The sequence below is a fragment of the Staurois parvus genome, unplaced genomic scaffold (assembly GCF_062004578.1).
Source record: "Staurois parvus isolate SC_StPar_1 unplaced genomic scaffold, SC_StPar_1.0 ptg000195l, whole genome shotgun sequence".
NCBI classification, from domain to species: Eukaryota; Metazoa; Chordata; class Amphibia; order Anura; family Ranidae; genus Staurois; species Staurois parvus.
In genome coordinates this window covers 627,495-650,000 of record NW_028317991.1, presented here as the reverse complement: position 1 = coordinate 650,000, position 22,506 = coordinate 627,495, and the positions used below count along the sequence as shown (strand labels likewise).

The 22,506-nt window shown below is 46.5% G+C and overlaps 1 protein-coding gene across 3 annotated transcripts in view; it reads left to right on the top strand.

Annotated features, from left to right (window-relative positions):
* LOC149461645 (interferon-induced GTP-binding protein Mx2-like) overlaps nt 1–22,506 on the top strand; it is a 62,957-nt gene that overhangs the window by 33,042 nt on the left and 7,409 nt on the right. For all 3 annotated transcript variants that reach the window (XR_016312782.1, XR_016312783.1, XM_089677875.1), the window contains exons 8-14: nt 2,649–2,847; nt 5,493–5,571; nt 8,503–8,625; nt 11,356–11,497; nt 14,881–15,039; nt 19,950–20,026; nt 22,192–22,440. Coding sequence is in view for 1 of the 3 variants with exons in the window: in XM_089677875.1 (XP_089534001.1) it covers nt 2,649–2,847; nt 5,493–5,571; nt 8,503–8,625; nt 11,356–11,497; nt 14,881–15,039; nt 19,950–20,026; nt 22,192–22,440 (1,028 nt within the window). In the remaining 2 variants the exon portion in view is untranslated. The remainder of the gene's footprint in view (nt 1–2,648; nt 2,848–5,492; nt 5,572–8,502; nt 8,626–11,355; nt 11,498–14,880; nt 15,040–19,949; nt 20,027–22,191; nt 22,441–22,506) is intronic.

Here is a 22,506-nt window from a genome sequence, read left to right as displayed (position 1 = left end):
GCAAATTTCCCCCCCCCTCCAAAAAAAAGGACAAGCACTAAACTGCACGCTAACCCCATAAGCATATATTTCCTTTGCCAAACAAAATTTTCTCCAAACAAAATTTCCCTCTCCTCCCAGTGCAAATCCATCCTCCCAGCACAAATCTTTGGCCCTCATTCCCCCTCTCAGCTCACAACCTTTTCCTCCCCAAATTTCCCCTCCTAGCAAAAATCGCCACCCCCCCAATCATCCATCTTTAGCAGAAATCCTCTATGCTCAAATTTCTCCTCTGAGCATAAATCTTCCGCCCTAAATTTCCTTATGAACTCAAATCCTCCCCATCAGCACAAATTCAGCCATACCCACACATTTCCCCTCCGGGCATAAATTCCCCCCCCCCCCCAAATTTCAAATTTCCCTGCGCACAAATCTTTCCCCCAAATCCCCCTTCCTCACACAAATCACAGGAGGGGAGTGAGAGAGCACAGCCTGCACCTCCTTTCTGCTCTCCAGATTCTGCCTGTCACTTCTCATGCTAAGCTGACAGGGAGTAGTGATGCTGCTGTCACTACTCCTGTCATCTTGTAGCAGCAGGAATTCTCCATGCCTTTCACCCTACATGATAGTACTTCTGCCCTTCTCTTGCACAGACTCCCCTTTACGTGTTCTACCTACAAGTAATAATTGTCTGGTACAGGTAGACCAGAGCCAAATTATCCAAAAAGCAACCCAGGTAGGAGCCTATGGCCAGTAGATATCCAAGGGGCCCAGCTGAATCCTTTATGTTCCTGCAGTAAATTAAGGTGACTTCACAAATTAAGGTCACTTCACAATGGAGGATGTACAGTATCTCCCAGAAGTGAGTACACCCCTCACATCTTTGTAAATATTTGATTCTATCTTTTCATGTGACAACACTGAAGAAATGACACTTTTGCTACAATGTGACGTAGTCAGTGTACAGCTTGTATAACATGTAAATTTGCTGTCCTCTCAAAATAACTCAACACACAGCCATTAATGTCTAAACCACTGGGAACAAAAGTGAGTACACCCCTAAGTGACAATGTCCAAATTGGGCCCAAAGTGTCAATATTTTGTGTGGCCACCATTATTTTCCAGCACTGCGTTAACCCTCTTGGGCATGGAGTTCACCAGAGCGTCACAGGTTGCCACTGGAGTCCTCTTCCACTCCTCCATGATGACATCACGGAGCTGGTGGATGTTAGAGACCTTGTGCTCCTCCACCTTCCATTTGAGGATGCCCCACAGATGCTCAATAGGGTTTAGGTCTGGAGACATGCTTGGCCAGTCCATCACCTTTACACTCAACTTCTTTAGCAAGGCAGTGGTGGTCTTGGAGGTGTGTTTGGGGTCGTTATCATGTTGGAATACTGCCCTGAGGCCCAGTCTCCGAAGGGAGGGGATCATGCTCTGCTTCAGTATGTCACAGTACATGTTGGCATTCATGGTTCCCTCAATGAACCGTAGCTCCACAGTACCGGGTAGCACTCATGCAGCCCCAGACCATGACACTCCCACCACCATGCTTGACTGTAGGAAAGACACACTTGTCTTTGTACTCCTCACCTGGTTGATGCCACACATGCTTGACACCATCTGAACCAAGGCCGCGTATCTTGGTGTCATCAGACCACAGGACATGGTTCCAGTAATCCATGTCCTTAGTCTGCTTGTCTTCAGCAAACTGTTTGTGGGCTTTCTTGTGCATCATCTTTAGAAGAGGCTTCCTTCTGGGACGACAGCCATGCAGACCAATTTGATGCAGTGTGCGGCGTATGGTCTGAGCACTGACAGGCTGACCCCCCCACCCCTCCAACCTCTGCAGAAATGCTGGCAGCACTCATGCGTCTATTTTCCAAAAACAACATCTGGATATGATGCTGAGCACATGCACTCAACTTCTCTGGTCGACCATGGTGAGGCCTGTACTGAGTGGAATCTGTCTTGTTAAACCCCTGTATGGTCTTGGCCACCGTGCTGCAGCTCAGTTTCAGGGTCTTGGCAATCTTCTTATAGCCTAGGCCATCTTTATCTAGAGCAACAATTTTTTTTTTCAGATCCTCAGAGAATTCTTTGCCATCAGGTGCCATGTTGAACTTCCAGTGGCCAGTATGAGAGAGTGAGAGTTTTAACACCCCTGCTCCCCATTCACACCTGAGACCTTGTAACACTAACGAGTCACATGACATCGGGGAGGGAAAACGGCTAATTGGGCCCAATTTGGACATTTTCACTCTTTCATTTACATTCTTGTTGCCAGCGGTTTAGACATTAATGGCTGTGTGTTGAGTTATTTTGAGGGGACAGCAAATTTACATGTTATACAAGCTGTACACTGACTACGTCACATTGTAGCAAAGTGTAATTTCTTCAGTGTTGTCACATGAAAAGATAGAATCAAATATTTACAAAAATGTGAGGGGGGGGGGGGACTCACTTCTGGGAGATACAGTAATTGGCTTCCATGCCAGTGCAGACAATACAATTGAGGCAGTTTCTCTTCTCTCTTTGCAGTTCTTAGCAATGCCAACTGAAAGAATTGGGGGGCCAAAGCTGCTACCTTCCCCAGAGTCCCATTCTTCCTTAATTTGCCTCTGGACAGGCCCCAAAATGGGTGTCATAAATAACTTTTTTTTTTTCAGGGATCTTGACTAAACCAGATCTGGTCGACAAGGGAACAGAATCAGATATTGTTGACGTGGTGAAAAACCTGTCCTTCCCACTGAAGAAAGGCTACATGATTGTGAAGTGTCGCGGGCAGAGTGAAATCCAGAGCAAACTTTCTCTGAAAAATGCCATAGACAATGAGAACGCTTTTTTTGAAGACCATGAATATTTCAGGTAATGCCGCTAAGCCCCCTAGAGCAGTGCTTGTCAACTTGGAAGGGAGGGCGGCCTCAACTGCAGCCCCTGTAGCTGATGTTCAGTGAATGATACTGAACAAGGAGGAGATGAATGGACACTGTGGACATGATACCGATTGGAGATATGTAGTTAGAAGACAGTCTGAGAAATTAGAAACATGTTAAATTCCTACTATTACAGCCCCTTTACAAATTAGACCCCTGCAGCCATTCGTGGCAACAAGAGTACTAAGGACCTCAAAGCAAGCATAAAAGGCAGCATGTGGCTTGGGGGCCACAGTTTGGGCACCAGGAAGCTAGGGCACCAAGAGTGTGCAAAACCGTAAGCTGTAAAAATTGTTCCCAGTATTTCTTTTTACGTTCTCTAGTGGTATATATTCTTGGGTTTAACTCCAGGCAGGTGTTTTTTTTGTTCCCATGCAGTGACACTGTGCCCACAATGCATGGGTTAACTGCTCATTTCTGTCTAGGGGTTCGGAGAGCTGAGATATGCTCACCTAAAACTCCGATCCTCCCTGCGCAAGACCTGTGCCTTCAGCTTCTGCCCCCCTGCGGTCCAGCGGTCTTGTGTGGCCGACTGTTCCTGACATCATCACGTCCATAGACTGGCTCTGGACATGAAGACGTCAGGAACAGTCCAATGCTGGACATGGGGGAGCACTGTTTTCCAGAGGATCAAAAGATTGAGTGAGTATAGGCTCTCTGTTCACCCCTAGGCAATACAAGCAGTTACCCCATGCAGTGCGTGCCGGCACAGCCCCATTGCTTGGCTGACAAAACACTTCTAACAGTTTAAGCCTGGGTAAATCAGATTTAAAGGGATTTCCAGTAACTGTTAAAAGTTCCTATCTAGAAATATTCTGTTGAACAATGGGGAGGTAACTCCCATCTGCCCAAGAGGCAGTGGCACAGTTAGTTTGCAGGACTTGGTGGACAAGGGTTTCACCATTCAGACACCTCATCATTTCTTCACCACATCAGATTTCATCAGCAGAGAGAACTGAAAGTAAAGTCTATAATTGCAGCTCGGGGTTCTGATGAACCTGTTGAAGCCGAAAGCGGGACTGGATTTCTGCAAAAGCATCTGTAGGCCATGGACTAGGGTGGAAGCACTGCCAGAGGTGGCACATACACCCTTTAGAGCAGTGGTTCTCAACCTGTGGGTCGCGACCCCTTTGGGGGTCGAAGGACCCTTTCACAGGGGCCCCTTAAGACCATCGGAAAACACATATTTCCGATGTGTAAAGAGCAGCTACTGTGTAGAAAGCAGCTGCTGTGTTGAAAGCAGCTACTCTGTTAAAGGCAGCTACTGTGTTGAAAGCAGCAGTATTGGAGGTAAAACGACACTCATGAATTATAATTACTGGGTAAATAATTTTATGGTTGGGGGTCACCACAACATGAGGAACTGTATTAAAGGATCACGGCATTAGGAAGGTTGAGAACCACTGCTTTAGAGCAAGGGTGTCAAACTCTGTTTCACCACGGGTGCATCAGTATTACGGTTGCATTCATTATGGTTATATCTGTAAGACTAGATATGCAGAGCCCCCCACCTCCCAATTACATCAGATATCAAGAGCCCCCCCACCATCAGAGGTCAAGAGTCCCCCACCCTCCCTTACATTGAAAGTCCACCCCCTTACCTTGTGCTGCTGCCAGGTAGAAGCTGGGGGTGGAACTGGGAAGCAGAAAATGCAGGACTGGAGGAGGACCAGAGGAGGACTGGAGACAGATGCTGGAGTCTGCTGAATGTTTAGACCGGGGGATGTGGAGACGGGGTGCTGTGGTTGCACAGAGATGCACTGGATCTGTAGGAGTTCTTTCCTCCTCCCTGCTGCCGACTGTTGACATTGTGGGGCAGAGATGAGCCTCTTTGTGGATGCAGAGAAACTCAGGATCTGGCAGAGGACTTTAGTCCTCCTCTCTGCTGCCGACTGCTGAGACAAGGTGGGGGTGGAGATGAGGGGGGTGCCTCCGCTTCAGGAGAGGTGCGAGGGCCACATGAAATGGCCTGGTGGGCCGGATTGAGCCTGTGGGCCTTGTGTTTGATACATGCACTCTAGAGTAACCACCCAGTTAGTATAAACTTGGACTTGATACCAATATCGATAACATTTGGGAGAACACTAGCACTATTTTATCCTACAATTATAGGTCCAGGCTTGAACCTCACTGTTGCCATCCCTGATTGTTTGTGGCATAATGCACTGAAGGTTCCTCCACCCAACTGCTGGCAGAATAGGGAGACTGTATGCCCTACTTCTATACATTGGACTGCTGACCCCATGTGGGCAAACTGCCCAACCTATCCATCCCCAGCCTTGGTGTACCTGTGACATCTTGCCCAACTTCCACTTTAAAGTGTCTCCATGCTGCTGGGACTGCAGCAGAAAAGGCTGAGCGGCCCCAAGGAAGGGCAGAAAGCAGATCTAAGATGGAGGGAGCCAAGTGAATGGACCCCTGTACAGGGTGAGGCCTTTGGGGTTGTGTGGAAATGCTCGGGGGCCAGTGGAAGGTGCCCAGGTGTAATCAGTGTGATTATCTGTGGCCTTTGGACCCCTTTTTGGTTTTGTTTGGTACATATCTTCAACAAAAGTATTCTTTTTTTTTTTTTTCTAGAGTTCTTCTACAAGAAGGTCATGCCACAATCCCGGCCCTGGCAGAGAGACTAACAGTGGAACTGGTGGAGCATATTAACGTAAGTCATTTGTGACTGTGTCTCTTTAGGTAGATCACACTGACTAAAAACCTCAAAAGAAGACCTGTACTGAGAGAAGGACTAAAAGCTGATATTACCGACCTTGGGAAATGCTAGTTACCTGGCTGTCTCAATAGTTTGAGTCAGTAACCAAGCATGCAGCTAATGCAATCAGAGGGATTAGCTGCTTTGCACACTGCAGTGAAAGCATCAAAACCTTTGGGTCAGCATGATAACCAGACGACTAGCATTTTTAGGAGGAGAATTTTGGAAAGGCAGTCCTGTGCAGGGCTGTGACAAGGCGTGGGCTGGAGGGGCAGCTGCCCTGGGCGCAGAGAAGCAAAGGGAGCAAATAGATGCAGGGTGCTACATCCATTCTATGGCATGCATTAATGGTGGGGGCCCAGTTCTGGATCCTTGCCCTGGGCGCTGGACAACCCTGTCTCTGCACTGGTCCTAGGTATCTTTTCCATGCAAGTTTCCTTTAAAAGACTACAGAGTGTTTTTAAATGTACTTAACCACTTCCCATCCGGCCATTGTATATAAACGGCTGGACGGTGGCAGTGCAGGGGCGGGTGGCCGTTTATAAATGGCCTCCCCGCTCCCTGGAGCGTGCAGCATCGCGATCTGATGCCCGGTGCTCCACTGTGTCCTCCGGACACAGTGGAGCACCGATCGTCATATGGGACCTCTGTGCGAGGTCCCGATCATGTGATCACTGATTGGCCAATCAGTGATCACATTCAGAGTAGTAAGCAAGATGTCACTTGTGACATCATTGCTTACTACGTGTGAAATCTGTGAATGATCACAGACCTCACATGGTACAAGGCTATTCACAACAGCCTTGTACCATGTGACAAGCTGTGACCAATCACAGCTCACACAGTATTTCTCAATGGCTGCAAGAATGCAGCCAGAGAGAAGGAGAAATGATTGCTTCTACAGCCTTTATGGGTGTAAAAGCAAACAGTGTAAAATCTTCATCACCCCCCACAAGTAGTATGGTGACCATGGTGACACTGTACTGCTAGGGTGACAGTATGTAAAAAAAAACCCCCATAAATAATAATATAAAAAAATTAAATAAAAATTTATAAAAATGTTGGTTATAAACTAATTTGGGTTATTTTTTTTGTTTACTAAAAAGATAGCTGAATAATTTTTGGCCAAGATTTATGATGAAATATTTATTTGAAAAATTTTATAAGAAAAACCCTTTTTTTCAAAATTTTTGGACTTTTCATTTATATAGCAAAAAAAATAAAAACCCCAGCGGTGAATAAATACCACCAAAATAAAGCTTTATCTGTCTCAAAAACATGATAAAAAAATTCATTTGGGTACAGTGTTGCATGACCGCGCAATTGTCGTTCAAAGTGTGATAGCACTGAAAGCTGAAAATTGGCCTGGACAGGAAGGGGGTAAAAGTGTCCGGACTGGAAGTGGTTAAACTCAACATGTAATATATTGCAGCTTACTAGTCCTTAGATGTGGTTGCTGCATTAGTTTTCTTTTTTCATGAAAATACCTGACAGTTTCACCAGAAATGCCATGTCCTTGTAACTACCCGTCTGCTAAACTAAAATCTCAAACGATGTTATCAGCCTTCCCATCTATTTTCTGTGAACTACAAAACCCACCATCCCCATCAAATGGAGAGAATCAGGAGAGCAGCCTATGGTGTGCTGCAGGTCTGGTATTGTTATGTCAGGCTGCAAAGTTTGACCGGTGGCACCGACTATTAAACCTGGGCATTCAGTTCAATGGGCCGCACCTCAACCACAAGCCAAACGCTCCTCTTGCAGTTGTGACGCAGTCCTGGAACATAAAATTGCTGTTAGGCAAGTAAAAGTAAAAAAAAGACAAAAAAACAGGCATTAGGAGGTGGCTGTAGCGCCTTTAAACCACCCTCTGAAAAGCAATCCACTATTACACCTGGCCATTGAGTTCAGTGGGGCTGTACCTCAACCACAAGCGAAACACTCCTCTTGCAGTTGTGACGCAGTCCTGGAATGTAAAATTGAAGTTAGGCAAGTAAAAGTAAACAAAAAAACAGGCGTTAGGAGGTGGCTGTAGCACCTTTAAACCACCCTCTGAAAAGCAATCTACTGCCAATCACTTTTCAGAGGGCTGTCAGGCTACATTCACACCAGCGTTTTTTTTAGGTCAGGGCAAACTGCAGCAGCAGGCTGTGAGCAGCTCGGTGTGCAGCCAGCGGCTACCTGCAGTGAGCACCGTTGGTTGATTCATGCAACTGCAATTTGCACCAGCCTAGTGTGAATACAGCCTTAGCATTGCACAAATGGGAGGGAAGCCTAAGAAAACTAATGCAGCCAACACGTCTAAGTAATGGCAACCTTCAATATATTTGTTTTTTATTATTATTATTATTATTATTATACAGTATTTATAAAGCGCCAACAGTTCGCTCAGTGCTGTACATTACAATGGGAGACAATACATGAGACAATACAGTAACAATACAATTCGATACACGAGGGGTTCGAGGGCCCTGCTCCTTGGAGCTTACAATCTAGGAGGGAGGGGATAGTGGTACGGGAGGAAAAGCTGTGGGGGATGGAGTGGTAGGAAGAGTGGAGGAGATCGGCGATTAGCAGAGGGCAGGGTAGGCTTCCCTGAAGAGATGGGTTTTCAGGGTGCGCCTAAAGGAGAGGAGAGTAGGTGATAGTCTTATGGATTGGGGCAGGGAGTTCCAGAGGATGGGTGAAGCCCTAGAGAAGTCCTGGAGGTGGGCATGGGAGGAGGAGACCAGGGAACTAGAGAGGAGGAGGTCTTGTGAGGCGCGGAGAGTACGTTTTGGGTCGTATTTTGATATCAGGTTTTAGGTTGAAATACACTTTTGGAGGATACTGGGAGATGGGTAGATTTACATTACATTTGCTATATGTTTTTTTCCCTTTTTTCAGAGGACCTTGCCCAATCTCGAGGAACAAATTCTAACAAAACTAAAGGAAGCGGAAGACAGGCTATTCAATATTGGCATCGGAGTCCCTGAGACCGATACAGAGAAACTTGCCTATCTCATAGAGGTAAGAGCAGCACCGCTCCCTGAGCACAATACACACCTTCACATTACCCCAACACACTGCCCTGGTTTACAGAGCCATTCATTTTGAATAAATCTTTCTCTTGGTGTCAGGAAAACTCATAATTACTGAAAGAAGTATTTGATGTTTGGAATAAACTTCCAGCAGAGGTAGTGAGCCAGTCAACAATAAAAGTTGAATTGAAAAGTCTGGATTTTTATATTATATATTTTTTTGTGCTATAATTATTTTTTTTCATTTGTTGGGACTAATTTCTTCACTACTTGGGACTTTTTGTATTTCTTATTTATTTATATCAATGAATATATGTCACGGTTTTACAATTGGTCACTTTGATTTTATATTTGCTTTGGAATGTATTTCACCTTTAATTCAGGTAATAAGGATACACGAGGTTTCTTCATATACAGGTGAAACCCGAAAAATTTGAATATCGTGCAAAAGTTCATTTATTTCAGTAATGCAACTTAAAAGGTGAAACTAATATATGAGATAGACTCATTACATGCAAAGCAAGATAGTTCAAGCCGTGATTTGTCATCACTGTGATGATTATGGCTTACAGCTCATGAAAACCCCAAATCCACAATCTCAGAAAATGAGAATATTACATGCAATCAATAAAACAAGGATTGTACATAGAACAATATCGGACCTCTGAAAAGCATAAGCATGCATATGTACTCAGTACTTGGTTTGGGCCCCTTTTGCAGCAATTACTGCTGCAATGCGGCGTGGCATGGACGCTATCAGCCTGTGGCACTGCTGAGGTGTTATGGAAGACCAGGATGCTTCAATAGCGGCCTTCAGCTCTTCTGCATTGTTTGGTCTCGTGTCTCTCATCTTTCTCTATGGGGTCCAGGTCAGGTGAGTTTGCTGGCCAATCAAGCACAGTAATCCCACGGTCATTGAACCAGGCTTTGGTACTTTTTCAGTGTGGGCAGGTGCCAAGTCCTGCTGGAAAATGAAGTCAGCATCCCCATAAAGCTCGTCTGCGGAAGGAAGCATGAAGTGCTCCAAAATCTCCTGAAAGCTCCAAAAAAAATACAACAAACAAAAAAAATGGGCAGACTCGATGGACTACTCAGTCTTTTTCTGTTGTCACTTTTCTATGTTTCATCCGAATTTATTGATGCTGATAGCAGAGGAACAAAGCAGCAAACAGAAATGACACTCAGCGCTCTGGATTGAGACAAGTACACACTATAGAGGGATGTGCTTTGGTCATATTTCATGTTTGTGGAAGTTGAAGTAAATACTTTTTTTTAACTTGTACCTACAGGTAAGCCTATAAAAAGACTTACCTGTAGGTACAACGAATATCTCCTAAACATGCATGGGTTTAGAAAATATTCACTGCGTGAAACTGTGATGAAACTGGCGCATGCGCGCTGAAGGGACGACGTACCTGTGCCTTCCCTTCAGAGCTCTGTACCATTGCTGAAACTCTTGCACACATGTGCTGGAGTGACGTCATCGTGGCTTGGTCAGTCCAAAGGCCAGAGCATGCGATCCCGGAAGGAACGCCAGGTGAATACGGAAGCCCTGTCAGCAGTGACAGCTCACCACTGGAGGACTTCACTTCATAATGTGCTAGTATGTGATGCATACTAGCACATTATGCTATTCTCTTGCAGTTTTTTTTAAAAAAAAAAGCCTGTGGTTTACTACTACTTTAACCCCTTCATGCCGGATCGTCCAGGCGTGAAGAAGAATTCCTGCATCGGGAGGTGGGTGGGACGGGGCGTGGCCTAGTGTCATGTGGCCGCTGTGACGTCACGACCGGTCACATGATCGGGAAAGGTCCCAATCGAAAGAGCGGACCAGGACCTTTCCATGAGTACCTCACATGTGTGCTGGCAGCGCGCAGGGCACGCGCTCTCAGCACATGTTTTTTGTTACATGAATGCAAATGTGGGGCCACTTGGCGTCTAGGCCCAGACGCCGGGAGGCCGCACATTTGCGTGCGGCCGGCGTGAAGGGGTTAAGGGCCAGTTCACACCAGAACTCTGTGCGGGAAACCTGTGTTCCATGCTTGTTTCCCGCACCGGATTCAAAATATACTGCAGTTGCGATCTGCAGTCGGTGTCAATATTAAGTTACATGACATCCCAAACTGGTCATAAACGCAGTGCATTTGCTTGCACTGGATCGCGTGGTACACAAGTATCATGTGATGCAGTTGCAATGAATTTCCAAAATTAGTGCATGCACTACTTTTGGTGTGAATAGCTCATTCCTGTGCGATTCTGGGTGGGAACTGGCCTGGAAGAGGAATTCCAGCTATGGATATTTTTACATAGTTATGTTCATCCAGCTTGGACCAATGTAACTATATACCATACCTGTGGGATCCCACTGCAAGCTGGAAATCACACCGCTACTCCACTGATCTCCACTAGTTTCTGAGTCTCGTGCTGAGCAACTGCCCTGCTGCATTGTGAACACAGGAATTTGGCCAATCAGCACAGTTGCCTTTCACAAAATGCTTTTGCATTGAATGCAAAGCATTCTCTGATTGGATGAGGTGAAGATTGTGATATCACCACCCCACCTCTCCTTCTTGTCCAATCAGAGAACGCTATGCATTCATTGAAAAACTACAGTGACCTCCTGCATGGCTATAAAAGGCTAGACGTCCTGTTTGCATTGTTCTGCATCCTGTAGACCCTGAAACGTATAAGATGCATATGATTTTTTTTTTCTCCATAGAAAATCAGACAGTTTTCTGAAGGAATTACCCAATCAACGGAGGGCGAGGAGGAAATCACCAATGGGCACTTGAAACTTTTCACTGACATCCGAGCATATTTTAATTCCTGGGAACAAACTCTGAAAAGATCAGTCACCAAATGTAAGTATAGGTCAGAAATGTCCCACACACAGGCTTGCTGCAAGATGATGGACTGCATGATCAGAGATTACCCCCGGCAGGACTACATGGGAGATGGTTGAGTCTTGGATGTAGATGGAGATCGGAAGGTTAAAAAGCTGAAAAGTCACTTTTGGGGACACTAACAGCTTAACCACTCGCCCTCCAGAGGATTTATCCCCTTCCTGACCAGGCCATTTTTTGCGATACAGCGCTGCGTTACTCTAATTGACAATTGCGCAGTCATGCAATGCTGCATATAAATAAAATTTATGTCATTTTTTTCCCACAAATAGAGCTTTCTTTCAGTGGTATTTGATCACCTCTGCTTTTGTTTTAACTTTTTGTGCTATAAACAAAAACAAAACGACAATTTTGAAAAAAAAACCCAAAACTTTTTTTTAACTTTTTGCTATAAAACATATCCAATAAAAAAATTTTAGAAATCAAAATTTGTCGTAAATTTAGGCCAAAATGTATTCTGCTACATGTCTTTTCTAAAAAAAAAATAAAATAAAAAAATAAAAATAATAATAATAATAAGCACATTAGGATAGGGGAACCGTCAACCTAGCAAGCAGCCAACAGCACAAGGGAGCATTCTCACTGAATGTAAGTACTGTCCCTTGTGCTGATTTGTTTATTTTATTTGAACTAAACTTAGGCATTAAGGATTATTATTCCTGATTCTTCACCAAAACTATGCAATATGAGGTATACAAGAAGGTGGTCACTTCCCCGGTTCTGAGCTGGGTATTTTCTTTTCTTTTTTTGATATGCGATGCCTGTGCTTGTTCCTTGCTGCAAAAGCCAGTTATAGACCGGGGCAGTGACCACCTTCTTGTATGCTGTATTGTAGGTGAGGGGGTGCACTGGATACCCTGGCTGCCAATGTTCTACATGCTGGGTGTCCAGTGCGCTCCTGTGCCTTTTAAGGAGGGGTGGGCTCCCTCAGGTTCACCTTCCCTCAGTCTATCCATTAAATACATGTGCCTCTACTATGGGGGCTCTCATAATTTGTAGAATTTGGACCCCTCCCCCTCCATCCTACGCTCCCTCACCCACATCTTTAATCTCTCCCTCTCCTCCTGCACTTTCCCCTCCCCTCTGAAACATGCACACATCACCCCCATACGTAAAAAGCCCTCCCTGGACCCCAATGACCCGAACAACCTCAGACCCATCTCCCTGTTCCCATTTACATCTAAACTCCTCGAGCGCCTAGTCTACACCCGCCTAAGCTCTCACCTCAACGACAACAACCTCCTCGATCCCCCTACAGTCCGGCTTCCATCCCCTACACTCCACCGAAACCGCTTTACTCAAACTCTCCAACGACCTGCTAACCGCCAAAGCTAATGGCCATTATTCAGTGCGCCTACTCCTTGACCTCTCTGCGGCCTTCGACACAGTCGACCACCCCCTCCTCCTCAAAAAAACTACACTCCCTCGGACTCAGAGATTCTGCTCTCTCCTGGCTCTCATCCTACCTGTCACAACGCTCTTTCAGCGTTACCTATAATGCTACCACCTCCCCCTCACTCTCCCTCTCTGTTGGGGTCCCTCAAGGCTCTGTCTTCGGGCCCCTTCTCTTCTCCATCTACACCTCCTCCCTTGGCCAACTCATACACTCTCACGGCTTCAACTACCACCTCTATGCCAATGACACACAAATCTATCTCTCAACCCCCCACCTCACCCCCTCGGTCTCCGCCCGAATCACACACCTGCTGAGCGACATATCAGACTGGATGTTGCTCCACTTCCTTAAACTGAACCTCTCCAAAACCGAGTTTCTTGTCTTCCCCCCAGCCCGGACACCACCCCCCATTGACTTCTCCATCACATCCAACAACACCACCATCAAACCCGCCCCGCAGGCCAGAGTACTTGGTGTCATTCTGGACTCCAACCTATCCTTCCAGCCCCAAGTCCAATCTTTAACAAACTCGTGCAGACTCCACCTCCGCAACATCGCCAAAATCCGCACGTTCCTAACCCCAGAAACCACTAAACAGCTCATCCACTCCCTCATCATATCACGACTCGACTACTGCAACTCCCTCCTCACTGGCCTGCCTCACCGCTGGCTATCCCCGCTTCAGTCGATCCTGAATACGGCTGCCAGACTCATTCACCTTTCCAACCGCTCCATCTCCGCCACCCCCCTCTGCCAATCCCTCCACTGGCTTCCGATTGCACAACGGATCAAATTCAAAATCCTAATGCTGACGTACAAAGCCGTCCACCATACTGCCCCGAACTACATCACCGACCTAATATCCAAGTACCGCCCATCACGCACACTCCGTTCCTCACAAGACCTCCTTCTCTCTAGTTCCCTGGTCTCCTCCTCCCATGCCCGCCTCCAGGACTTCTCCAGGGTGTCACCCATCCTCTGGAACTCCCTACCCCAATCCATCAGATTATCACCTACTCTCTTCTCCTTTAGGCGCACCCTGAAAACCCATTTCTTCAGGGAAGCCTACCCCACCCCCTGCTAACTTGTCGACCTCCTCCACTCTTCCTACCACTCCATCCCCCACAGCTATCTCCTCCTGTGCCACCATCCACTCCCTCCTAGATTGTAAGCTCGAAAGAGCAGGGCCCTCAATCCCCTCATGTTTTGCATTGTATTGGTATTGTTCTGTCGCATGTTCTGTCCCCCTTTGTAATGTACAGCGCTGAGCGAACTATTGGCGCTTTATAAATACTGTATTATAATAATAATAATATCGGGGTGCCGTGACGAGGCTCTGTGGCTTACGTATGTATTTGCAAATGTGTGCTAACTAAACCCCTGTTTTTAAACGCACATTGTTAGACAGGTTAATTTGGTTGTTGGTTAGCTGGCTGGGTATATGCAATATGAGGACCTACATAAACTATCCAGTAAATTTGCATCCAATCAGGTAGGCCCTTACACTACATAATTGTCGGTAGCTCTAGAAGAGCTTGTACAGTCGGGTTGTAACATGTGTGGTGGGCTATAGGTAGACCAGTGGGGGCCACTAATGAGATATATTCACAAAACCTCAAAGATGCCTAAAATGAAGTTCCAGCCACTTTGTCCCCCGGACTGTTCTGCCATATAAACGTTTGACGTTCACATTGCTGCTGGTGATTTTATGTAGATTATTGAAGTTGAGAAATGGGCTCTGTTGTCCAAAGCAATCGGCTTTGTCTCCATTTTACATTTGTGGTTATTTATGGGACAAAAAAATGGAAGTCTTCTTGGTTGTTGTTGGCAGCTGAGCCCTTTTTCCATTGAGATGTGTTTATACATGGCGATCAACATGCCTTGTGAGCCAGAATTTCTTTTTTTTTTCCTGAATAATTCTTGAACTGTTACTTTGCTATTTTAGTCCCTCAGGAAATAAGAAACGATGTTATGGTCTATGAGAATCGGCATCGAGGCCGGGAACTGACGGGATTCATCAGTTTCAGAACATTTGAAAATATAGCAAGGAAGCAAATTCAGACTTTTGAACAGCCGGCATTATTACAGCTGAAGGAAATTACAGGTGAGTGAATGGATTTGCATCGATCTTCTCTCCTGCAGGGTAGGACTGGGCTGGGGGCATTTGCAGCTTCACCATTTGTTTGTATGACATCTAAGTTGGTACTGAAAGACTTCCCTCTGCTAGGCGCTGTGATCATAGTTCTGTATGGGGAGTAGTTATCTATATAATGCCAAGGGGTTGATTTACTAAAATTGGAGAGTACAAATTATATTGCAGCTGTGCATGGTAGCCAATCAGCTTCTTAGGCTACGTTCACACTAGCCTTGTGTGCAGGCGGCAGAGAGGCGTTTGGGAAGCGTTTTTACCGCTTCCCAAACGCCTCTGCCAATTCTGCACATTACAGCACATGGTGCTGTTCTAACGGGAGCGTTTGCGTCGCGGCAAAACGGACGCCTCTGGACGAGTCAGGAGGCTTTGAAGCCTCCTATTCTCGTCTATGGTGCCGCTCCGCAAACGCCCGGCCGGCGTTTGCGGTGCGGTTGCGACGCGGTTGCGGGGCGTTTGCGGAGCGGTAACACCACTCAAACTGCATTATAGGCGTTTGTGGGGCGTTATTAACGCTCGGCAAACGCCTAGCAACCGCCGCTAAACCGCGCATGCAGCGTTTGCCGAGCGTTAAAAAACGCTCCGCAAACGCCGGACCAACGCTTGCCAAACGCTATAGGGGCGTTTGGCAAGCGTTGGCAAAACAGCCTAGTGAGAACGAGCCCTAACTTCAGCTTGTTCAGTTAAGCTTTGACAAAAAAAATGGAAGCTGATTGGTTTCCACGCACAGCTGCAGCAGATTTTGCACTTTCCAACCTATACACTATATTACCAAACGTATTGGGCCAGACTTCCAAATCATTGGATTCAGGTGTTCCTCCATGGCCACAGGTGTATACAATCAAGCCCCTAGGCATGCAGACTGCTTCTACAAACATTTGTGAAAGAATGAGTCGCTCTCAGGAGTTCAGTGACTCCAAGCGTGGTCCTGCGATAGGTTGTCACCTGTGCAATAAGTCCATCTGTGACATTTCCTGGCTACTAAATATTCCACAGTCAACTGTTAGTGGGATTATAACAAAGTGGAAGCAACTGGGAACAACAGCAACTCAGCCACCAAGTGTTAGGCCAAGTCACATGACAGAGCGGGGTCAGCGCATGCTGAAGCTCAAAGTGCGCAGAAGTCACCAACTGTCTGCAGAGTCAATAGCTAAGGACCTCCAAACTTCATGTGGCCTTCAGACTTCATGGCCGAGCAGCTGCATCCAAGCATTACATCACCAAGTGCAATGCAAAGCAACTGGACTCTAGAGCAGTGGAGACATGTTCTCTGGAGTGACCAATCACGCTTCTCTGTCTGGCAACCCGATGGACGTGTCTGGGTTTGGCAGTTGCCAGGAGCACGGAACGTGCCTGACTGCATTGTGCCAAGTGTAAAGTTTGGTGGAGGGGGGATTATGGTGTGGGGTGGTTTTTCAGGGATTTGACTTGGCCCCTTAGTTCCAGTGAAGGGAACTTTTAAGACGTCAGCATACCAAGACATTTTGGACAATTTCATGCTCCCAACTTTATGGGAACAGTTTGGGGATGGATCCTTCCTGTTCCAACATGACTGCACAGCAGTGCACAAAGCAAGATCCATAAAGTCATGGATGAGCGAGTTTGAGGTGGATGAACTTGACTGACCTGTACAGAGTCCTGACCTCAACCCCATAGAACACCTTTGGGATAAATTAGAGCGGAGACTGCGAGCCAGGCCTCCTCCCCCGACATCAGTGCCTGACCTCACAAATGTGCTTCTGGAAGAATGGTCAAAACTTCCCATAGACATTCTAGGGTTCCAATCACCCTCCTAAACCTTGTGGACGGCCTTCCCAGAAGAGTTGAAGCTGCTATAGCTGCAAAGAGCGGGGCCAACTCAATATTGAACCCTACTGGCTAAGACTGGAATGCCTATAAAGTTCATGTGTGTGTAAAGGCAGGCGGCCCAATACTTTTGGCAATATAGTGTATTTATCATTGGTTTTAACTCCTGCTCTAATCCATGTCTGAATGGTGTAGTATGTCTACGCAGGGCCACCAGCCCAGCATGACTTAAAGCTGAACTCCAGGAATTCAGCTCCTTTGTAAAAAGTGAAGGCATATTATGAGTTAAGTCCAACTAGATGCATGAAAACTACATGGGCTTATCTCTATTTACCTCTGACAAGTTTATAGAACTCTCACTGTATTTCCGGGAGCCCAACGCTGGACCTTCTGGTCTCAGCATCTTCAACAGTAGAGTCCCTGTAGCTACTCTGCCTGCCTCTTCCTTCCTCCTGGTCTTTCACGGAAGCCTTTGTATTATGCGAACATATTCACAAAATACAAAGGCTTCTGTGAATGGCAGGGGTGGACTGACAACTCATGGGGCCCCTGGGCAATAGGGGATCATGGGGCCTCAAAAAAGCCTATGAAAAAGGTACCAGGGGCATCTCATGGGGCCCCCTATTGACCCCGGGCCCTCGGGCAGTGCCCGAGTTTCCAAATGGTTAGTCCATCCCTGGTGAATGGGCAGCAGAGAGGAGGTGCGGGTATAATTGCTTTGTGTGCTTCTCTCTCCCCACAGCCCGGAGTGTATCCTTGGTAGGGCCTAGAGCTGCTTCCTTTTCTTCAAGCTACTTTTTTGTAGTATACATAAAAAATGAAAAACAAAATGTAATACAAATAGATCTAAAACCTGTGTAAACTTTTTTTTAAAAATTGTGCTGCCCCAAAACACGATACTTTGTTTTTTACCATACATTTTGCTGCAGGTGATTGAGCGCAAAAGCAAAGTGTGTGGTTGTGCCATTAGGACTTAATGGTACCGCTGCACACCTGCAAAAGGGCTATGTGTTTTGTGCATTGTAGAAACGCATGCAATTTTGCATACATTTCTGCAACGCACAAGCTGACTACCGAGGGTAGGAGTAATTAATTCAAATTCAAGGAGGTCTGGTCACTAAAAGTTTCTTCCAACCAAGGTCCAAATTGCTGTCTATTAAAAACATAAAATTGTGCCGATCACATAAATATTTCAAGTAAAAGAAAACTACATTACATAAGGTGTTCCTATCAGAGTACTCCTTTAGATCAGTTGCCCCCATCAGAGTGCCTTTTTACATCTGGTGTCCCCCCATCAGAGTGCCTTATTACATTTGGTGTCCCCCATCAGAGTGGCTCCTTACATCTGGTGTCCCAATCTGAGTGCTTCCTTAATCTGGTATCCCCATCAGAGTGCTCCTTTACATCAAATGTCCCCATCAGAGTGCTCCTTTACATCAGATGTCCCCATCAGAGTGCTTCCTTAATCTGGAGTCCCCATCAGAGTGCTTCCTTATATCAGGTGACCCTATCAGAGTGCTCCTTTACATCAGATGTTCCCATCAGACTGCCTCTTTAATCTGGCATCCCCATCAGAGTGCCTCTTTACGTTAGATGTCTTCATGAGAGTCACCCCTTACATCTGGTGTCCCCATCAGAGTGCCTCCTTATATCTGGTGTCCCCATCAGAGTACCGCTGTACATCAGATGTCCCCATCAATCACCCCTTACATCTGTTGTCCCCATCAGAGTACTTTTTTACATCTGGAGTCCCCATCATAGTGTCTCTTTATATAAAGTGTCCACATCATAGTGCCTCTTTATATCAAGTGTCCCCATCAGAGTACCCCCTTACATCAGATGTCCCCATCAGAGTGCTTCCTTAATCTGGAGTCCCCATCAGAGTGCTTCCTTATATCAGGTGACCCTATCAGAGTGCTCCTTTACATCAGATGTTCCCATCAGACTGCCTCTTTAATCTGGCATCCCCATCAGAGTGCCTCTTTACGTTAGATGTCTTCATGAGAGTCACCCCTTACATCTGGTGTCCCCATCAGAGTGCCTCCTTATATCTGGTGTCCCCATCAGAGTACCGCTGTACATCAGATGTCCCCATCAGTCACCCCTTACATCTGTTGTCCCCATCAGAGTACTTTTTTACATCTGGAGTCCCCATCATAGTGTCTCTTTATATAAAGTGTCCCCATCAGAGTACCCCCTTACATCAGATGTCCCCATGAGAGTGCCTCTTTACATCTGGTGTCCCCAATCAGAGTGCCTCCTTAATCTGGGGTCCCCAATCAGAGTGCCTCCTTAGTCTGTGTTCCCGCAACAGAGTTCCTCCTTAGTCTGGTCCCCTCATCAGAGTGCCTGCTTACATCCGGTGTCCCCATCAAAGTACCTTCTTACATCCGGTGTCCCCGTCAAAGTACCTTCTTACATCCGGTGTCCCCGTCAGAGTTCCCCTTACATCAGGAGTCCCTCCACACATCAGAGTTCTCAGTCTCAGTGCAAGCTGTCTATCGCCACCTTCAGGCTGCAGGGAGGATAACACCTGATCCTCTCTCTAGCTACCATAGGGAGCAGCAATCCGATATGAGTAATGTGTCCGAATTTCAGGCAGACTGAAAACTAGACACAATTCAAAACTTGGACTGTCCAGGTGAATTCCGGTGAAATCCGGACAGGTGGTAACCTTCGCAGAGCCATAAACGTGTCAGATGTGAATAATAGAGATAGGTTCAGGAGGCGTCGTGTACCTCGCTAGACCTAACCCATAGTGTGCCTTCACTTTTTACAAAGGAGCTGAATTCCTGGAAATTAGCTGCAATTATTACTGGTCTTGGGGAGCACACGCTCCCCTTTCCCCCCATCCTAGGCCTCTCCTGGCTGGTGACCAAGCAGCATTACTTTACTGCAGTGGAAGAAAGCAAGGTTAACAACTTAGCTGCTGTGCCTGGCAGGAGATCACAAGACACTAATCCCATACATTGTATGCATTTTGGATCTGTATTTAGAGGTTTGTTCAGAGCTCAGCTTTAAAAATGAATTCTAATGTTTGCATGTATTGATAACCCTAGAGCTCGTCCGATCGTCCTTCAATAGAGTCGCCTTAAAGAACTTCTTGCAGTATCAGAATCTCTACAGAAGTGCCAAGGTAAGGCTGATCACCGAACCATGCAGGACTGTTCTACACCAGGGGTGGGCAAACTTTTTGACTTGAGGGCCGCAATGGGTTCATATATTGGACCCGGGGGCTGGACCAAGAGTAGATGAATGATATGTATGTGTCATCCATAGTAAGTATAGTAATATTCCCCCATAGTAAGCATAGTAATTCATCCCCCCATAGTAATTCATCCCCCATATAGTAATTCATCCCCCATAGTAATTCATCCCCCATAGTAATTCATCCCCCATATAGTAATTCATCCCCCATATAGTAATTCATCCCCCATAGTAATTCATCCCCCATAGTAATTCATCCCCCATATAGTAATTCATCCCCCATATTAATTCATCCCTCATCTAGTATTTCATCCCCCACAGTACTATTCCGCAAGTAGTAAGACAAGTCCCCCCTGTGTCAATTCACTTACCTTTGCTCCGCGCGTTCCTCTCGCCGTGTTCCCGCGCCGTTCCGGTCTTCAGGGCGGACTGTGAGAGGAGAGGAGTTTGTCACGCTGCCCCGCCTACATCCTGACAGCCAATGTATCGCGCTCCGCGGGCCGGATTAAAAGGTCTGCCGGGCCGTAGTTTGCCCATTGCTGTTCTACACAATGGAACCTTGGTTTTCAGGCTTTCAGCCTCCTTGCACCGACACCATCATCTGCAGACATTATTCTGAACCCTGAGAGGACCTCAGAGCTGGACGGCCAATAGGAAGTGTCCACACCATGCAGGGTCTGGCTGTGGGGTGTCACTAATTTATTTCTAAATGGTCATTAACCACTTGCCCTCCAGAGGATTTACCCCCCTTCCTGACCAAGGCCATTTTTTGCGATTCGACGCTGCGTTAATTTAATTGACAATTGCACGGTCATGCAACGCTGCACCCCAATGAAATGTATGTCCTTTTTTTCCCACAAATTGAGCTTTCTTTCGGTGGTATTTAAATAGCCAGTGAAGTGGTTGTCCTCAGGTGATACACAGAGATGAAACAAATCCTCCTACGTAAGTTGTACCTGTTTATCTAAAGCTGTCTTTCCCCTACATCGGTTCAAAGTGCAGAATTTACAAAGGATCGCTCAGCTCTGAAAAGTAGGAGGCGGGGAGCTGAAGTCACATCATTGAGGAGAGCCCTGAGAGCTGATTGGAGGAAAGAGACACCCCCCCCTTCCTCCACACAGCACACAGGAATAGACTTGAGGCTGCCAGTCACAGGCTGTGCCCCCCACCACCATTGTTTTCTTGGTGTCAGAAAACTTGTCAGAAGTGATTCATGCAGATAGCAGAGGAATGAGGCAGCAAACAAAAATGACACTCAGTGCTCTGGATTGAGACAAGTACACACTATGGAGGGGTATGTTTTGCTCATATTTCATGTCTGAGCCACTTTAAGCTGGCCACGGATGGATTGAAATTCGGTCAGTTCAGCAAGGACTGGCCAAATTTCGATCCATGCATGGCTGTTCCTGCTCAAGAGAAGTCAGTCTAATAATTGAATGTTGTAAAATTTTCATTCAGTCAGTGCCTGCAGCCAAGTAGCTGCAGTGCTGATTGTGTATTCTGACAGCGGAGGAGTTGCACACAGCGGGTTGGATTCCTCCACCCACCTTGCTTGTGTGAATAGGGGGAATCAGCCCACTGACTGATCAAAACAAAAATCCATCTATAGCCAGCCGTAAAATTCACTTCTCCTCTGGCCTTTCCGACATCATCACATACGATGCAGGACCTTCAGTCCTGGACTGTAGATGAGTACTGTGAGGGCCCATCCACATCTGAATGTGTCAGAGAGAGCAGAAGAGCACTGCCTGCTGGGGGAGTGAGAAATGCGGCGTTTGTACATTTCCAAACCCCCTAGACCAGGGGTAGGCAACCTGCGGCCCTCCAGCTGTTGCAGGACTACAAGTTCCATCATGCCTGTCTCTGCAAGTCATAGCTGTAACTGTCAGTTTTGTAATCTTTGCAATGCCTCATGGGAAATGTAGTTCCACAACAGCTAGAGAGCCGCAGGTTACCTACTCCTGCCCTAGACAAAACGTGTCTTGCTGACCATGCTGTTCGGGGTGGAGGGACACAGGGGTTGGGTGGTTGCTGACCACAGTTAAAAATATTAAAAGCTGTGAAACTGAATCTCTCCTTTTTTTTTTTCTGAAGGGGAAACTTGAAAATATCTGTAGCGAGCAGCAGAAAAAAGCCGAAGAGGCGATCCGGACTCAGTTCAAAATGGAGAAAATCATTTACTGTCAGGATACCCTTTATGGCGGATCGCTGAAGGAGGCCCGAGACCAGGCTGAAGAGGAGAAGAAGGAGCAGGAGAAGAAGAAATTTGGTTTTGCAGCACAACCCAGCCAGTTGCAGTTATCCGTGGAAGAAATGTCGCACCACATTCAGGCATACTTCACGGTAAGCTTCCAACCCCCTCCAGTCACCATTTTTCTCTTGGTGTCAGAAAAATTTGTCACATGGCTG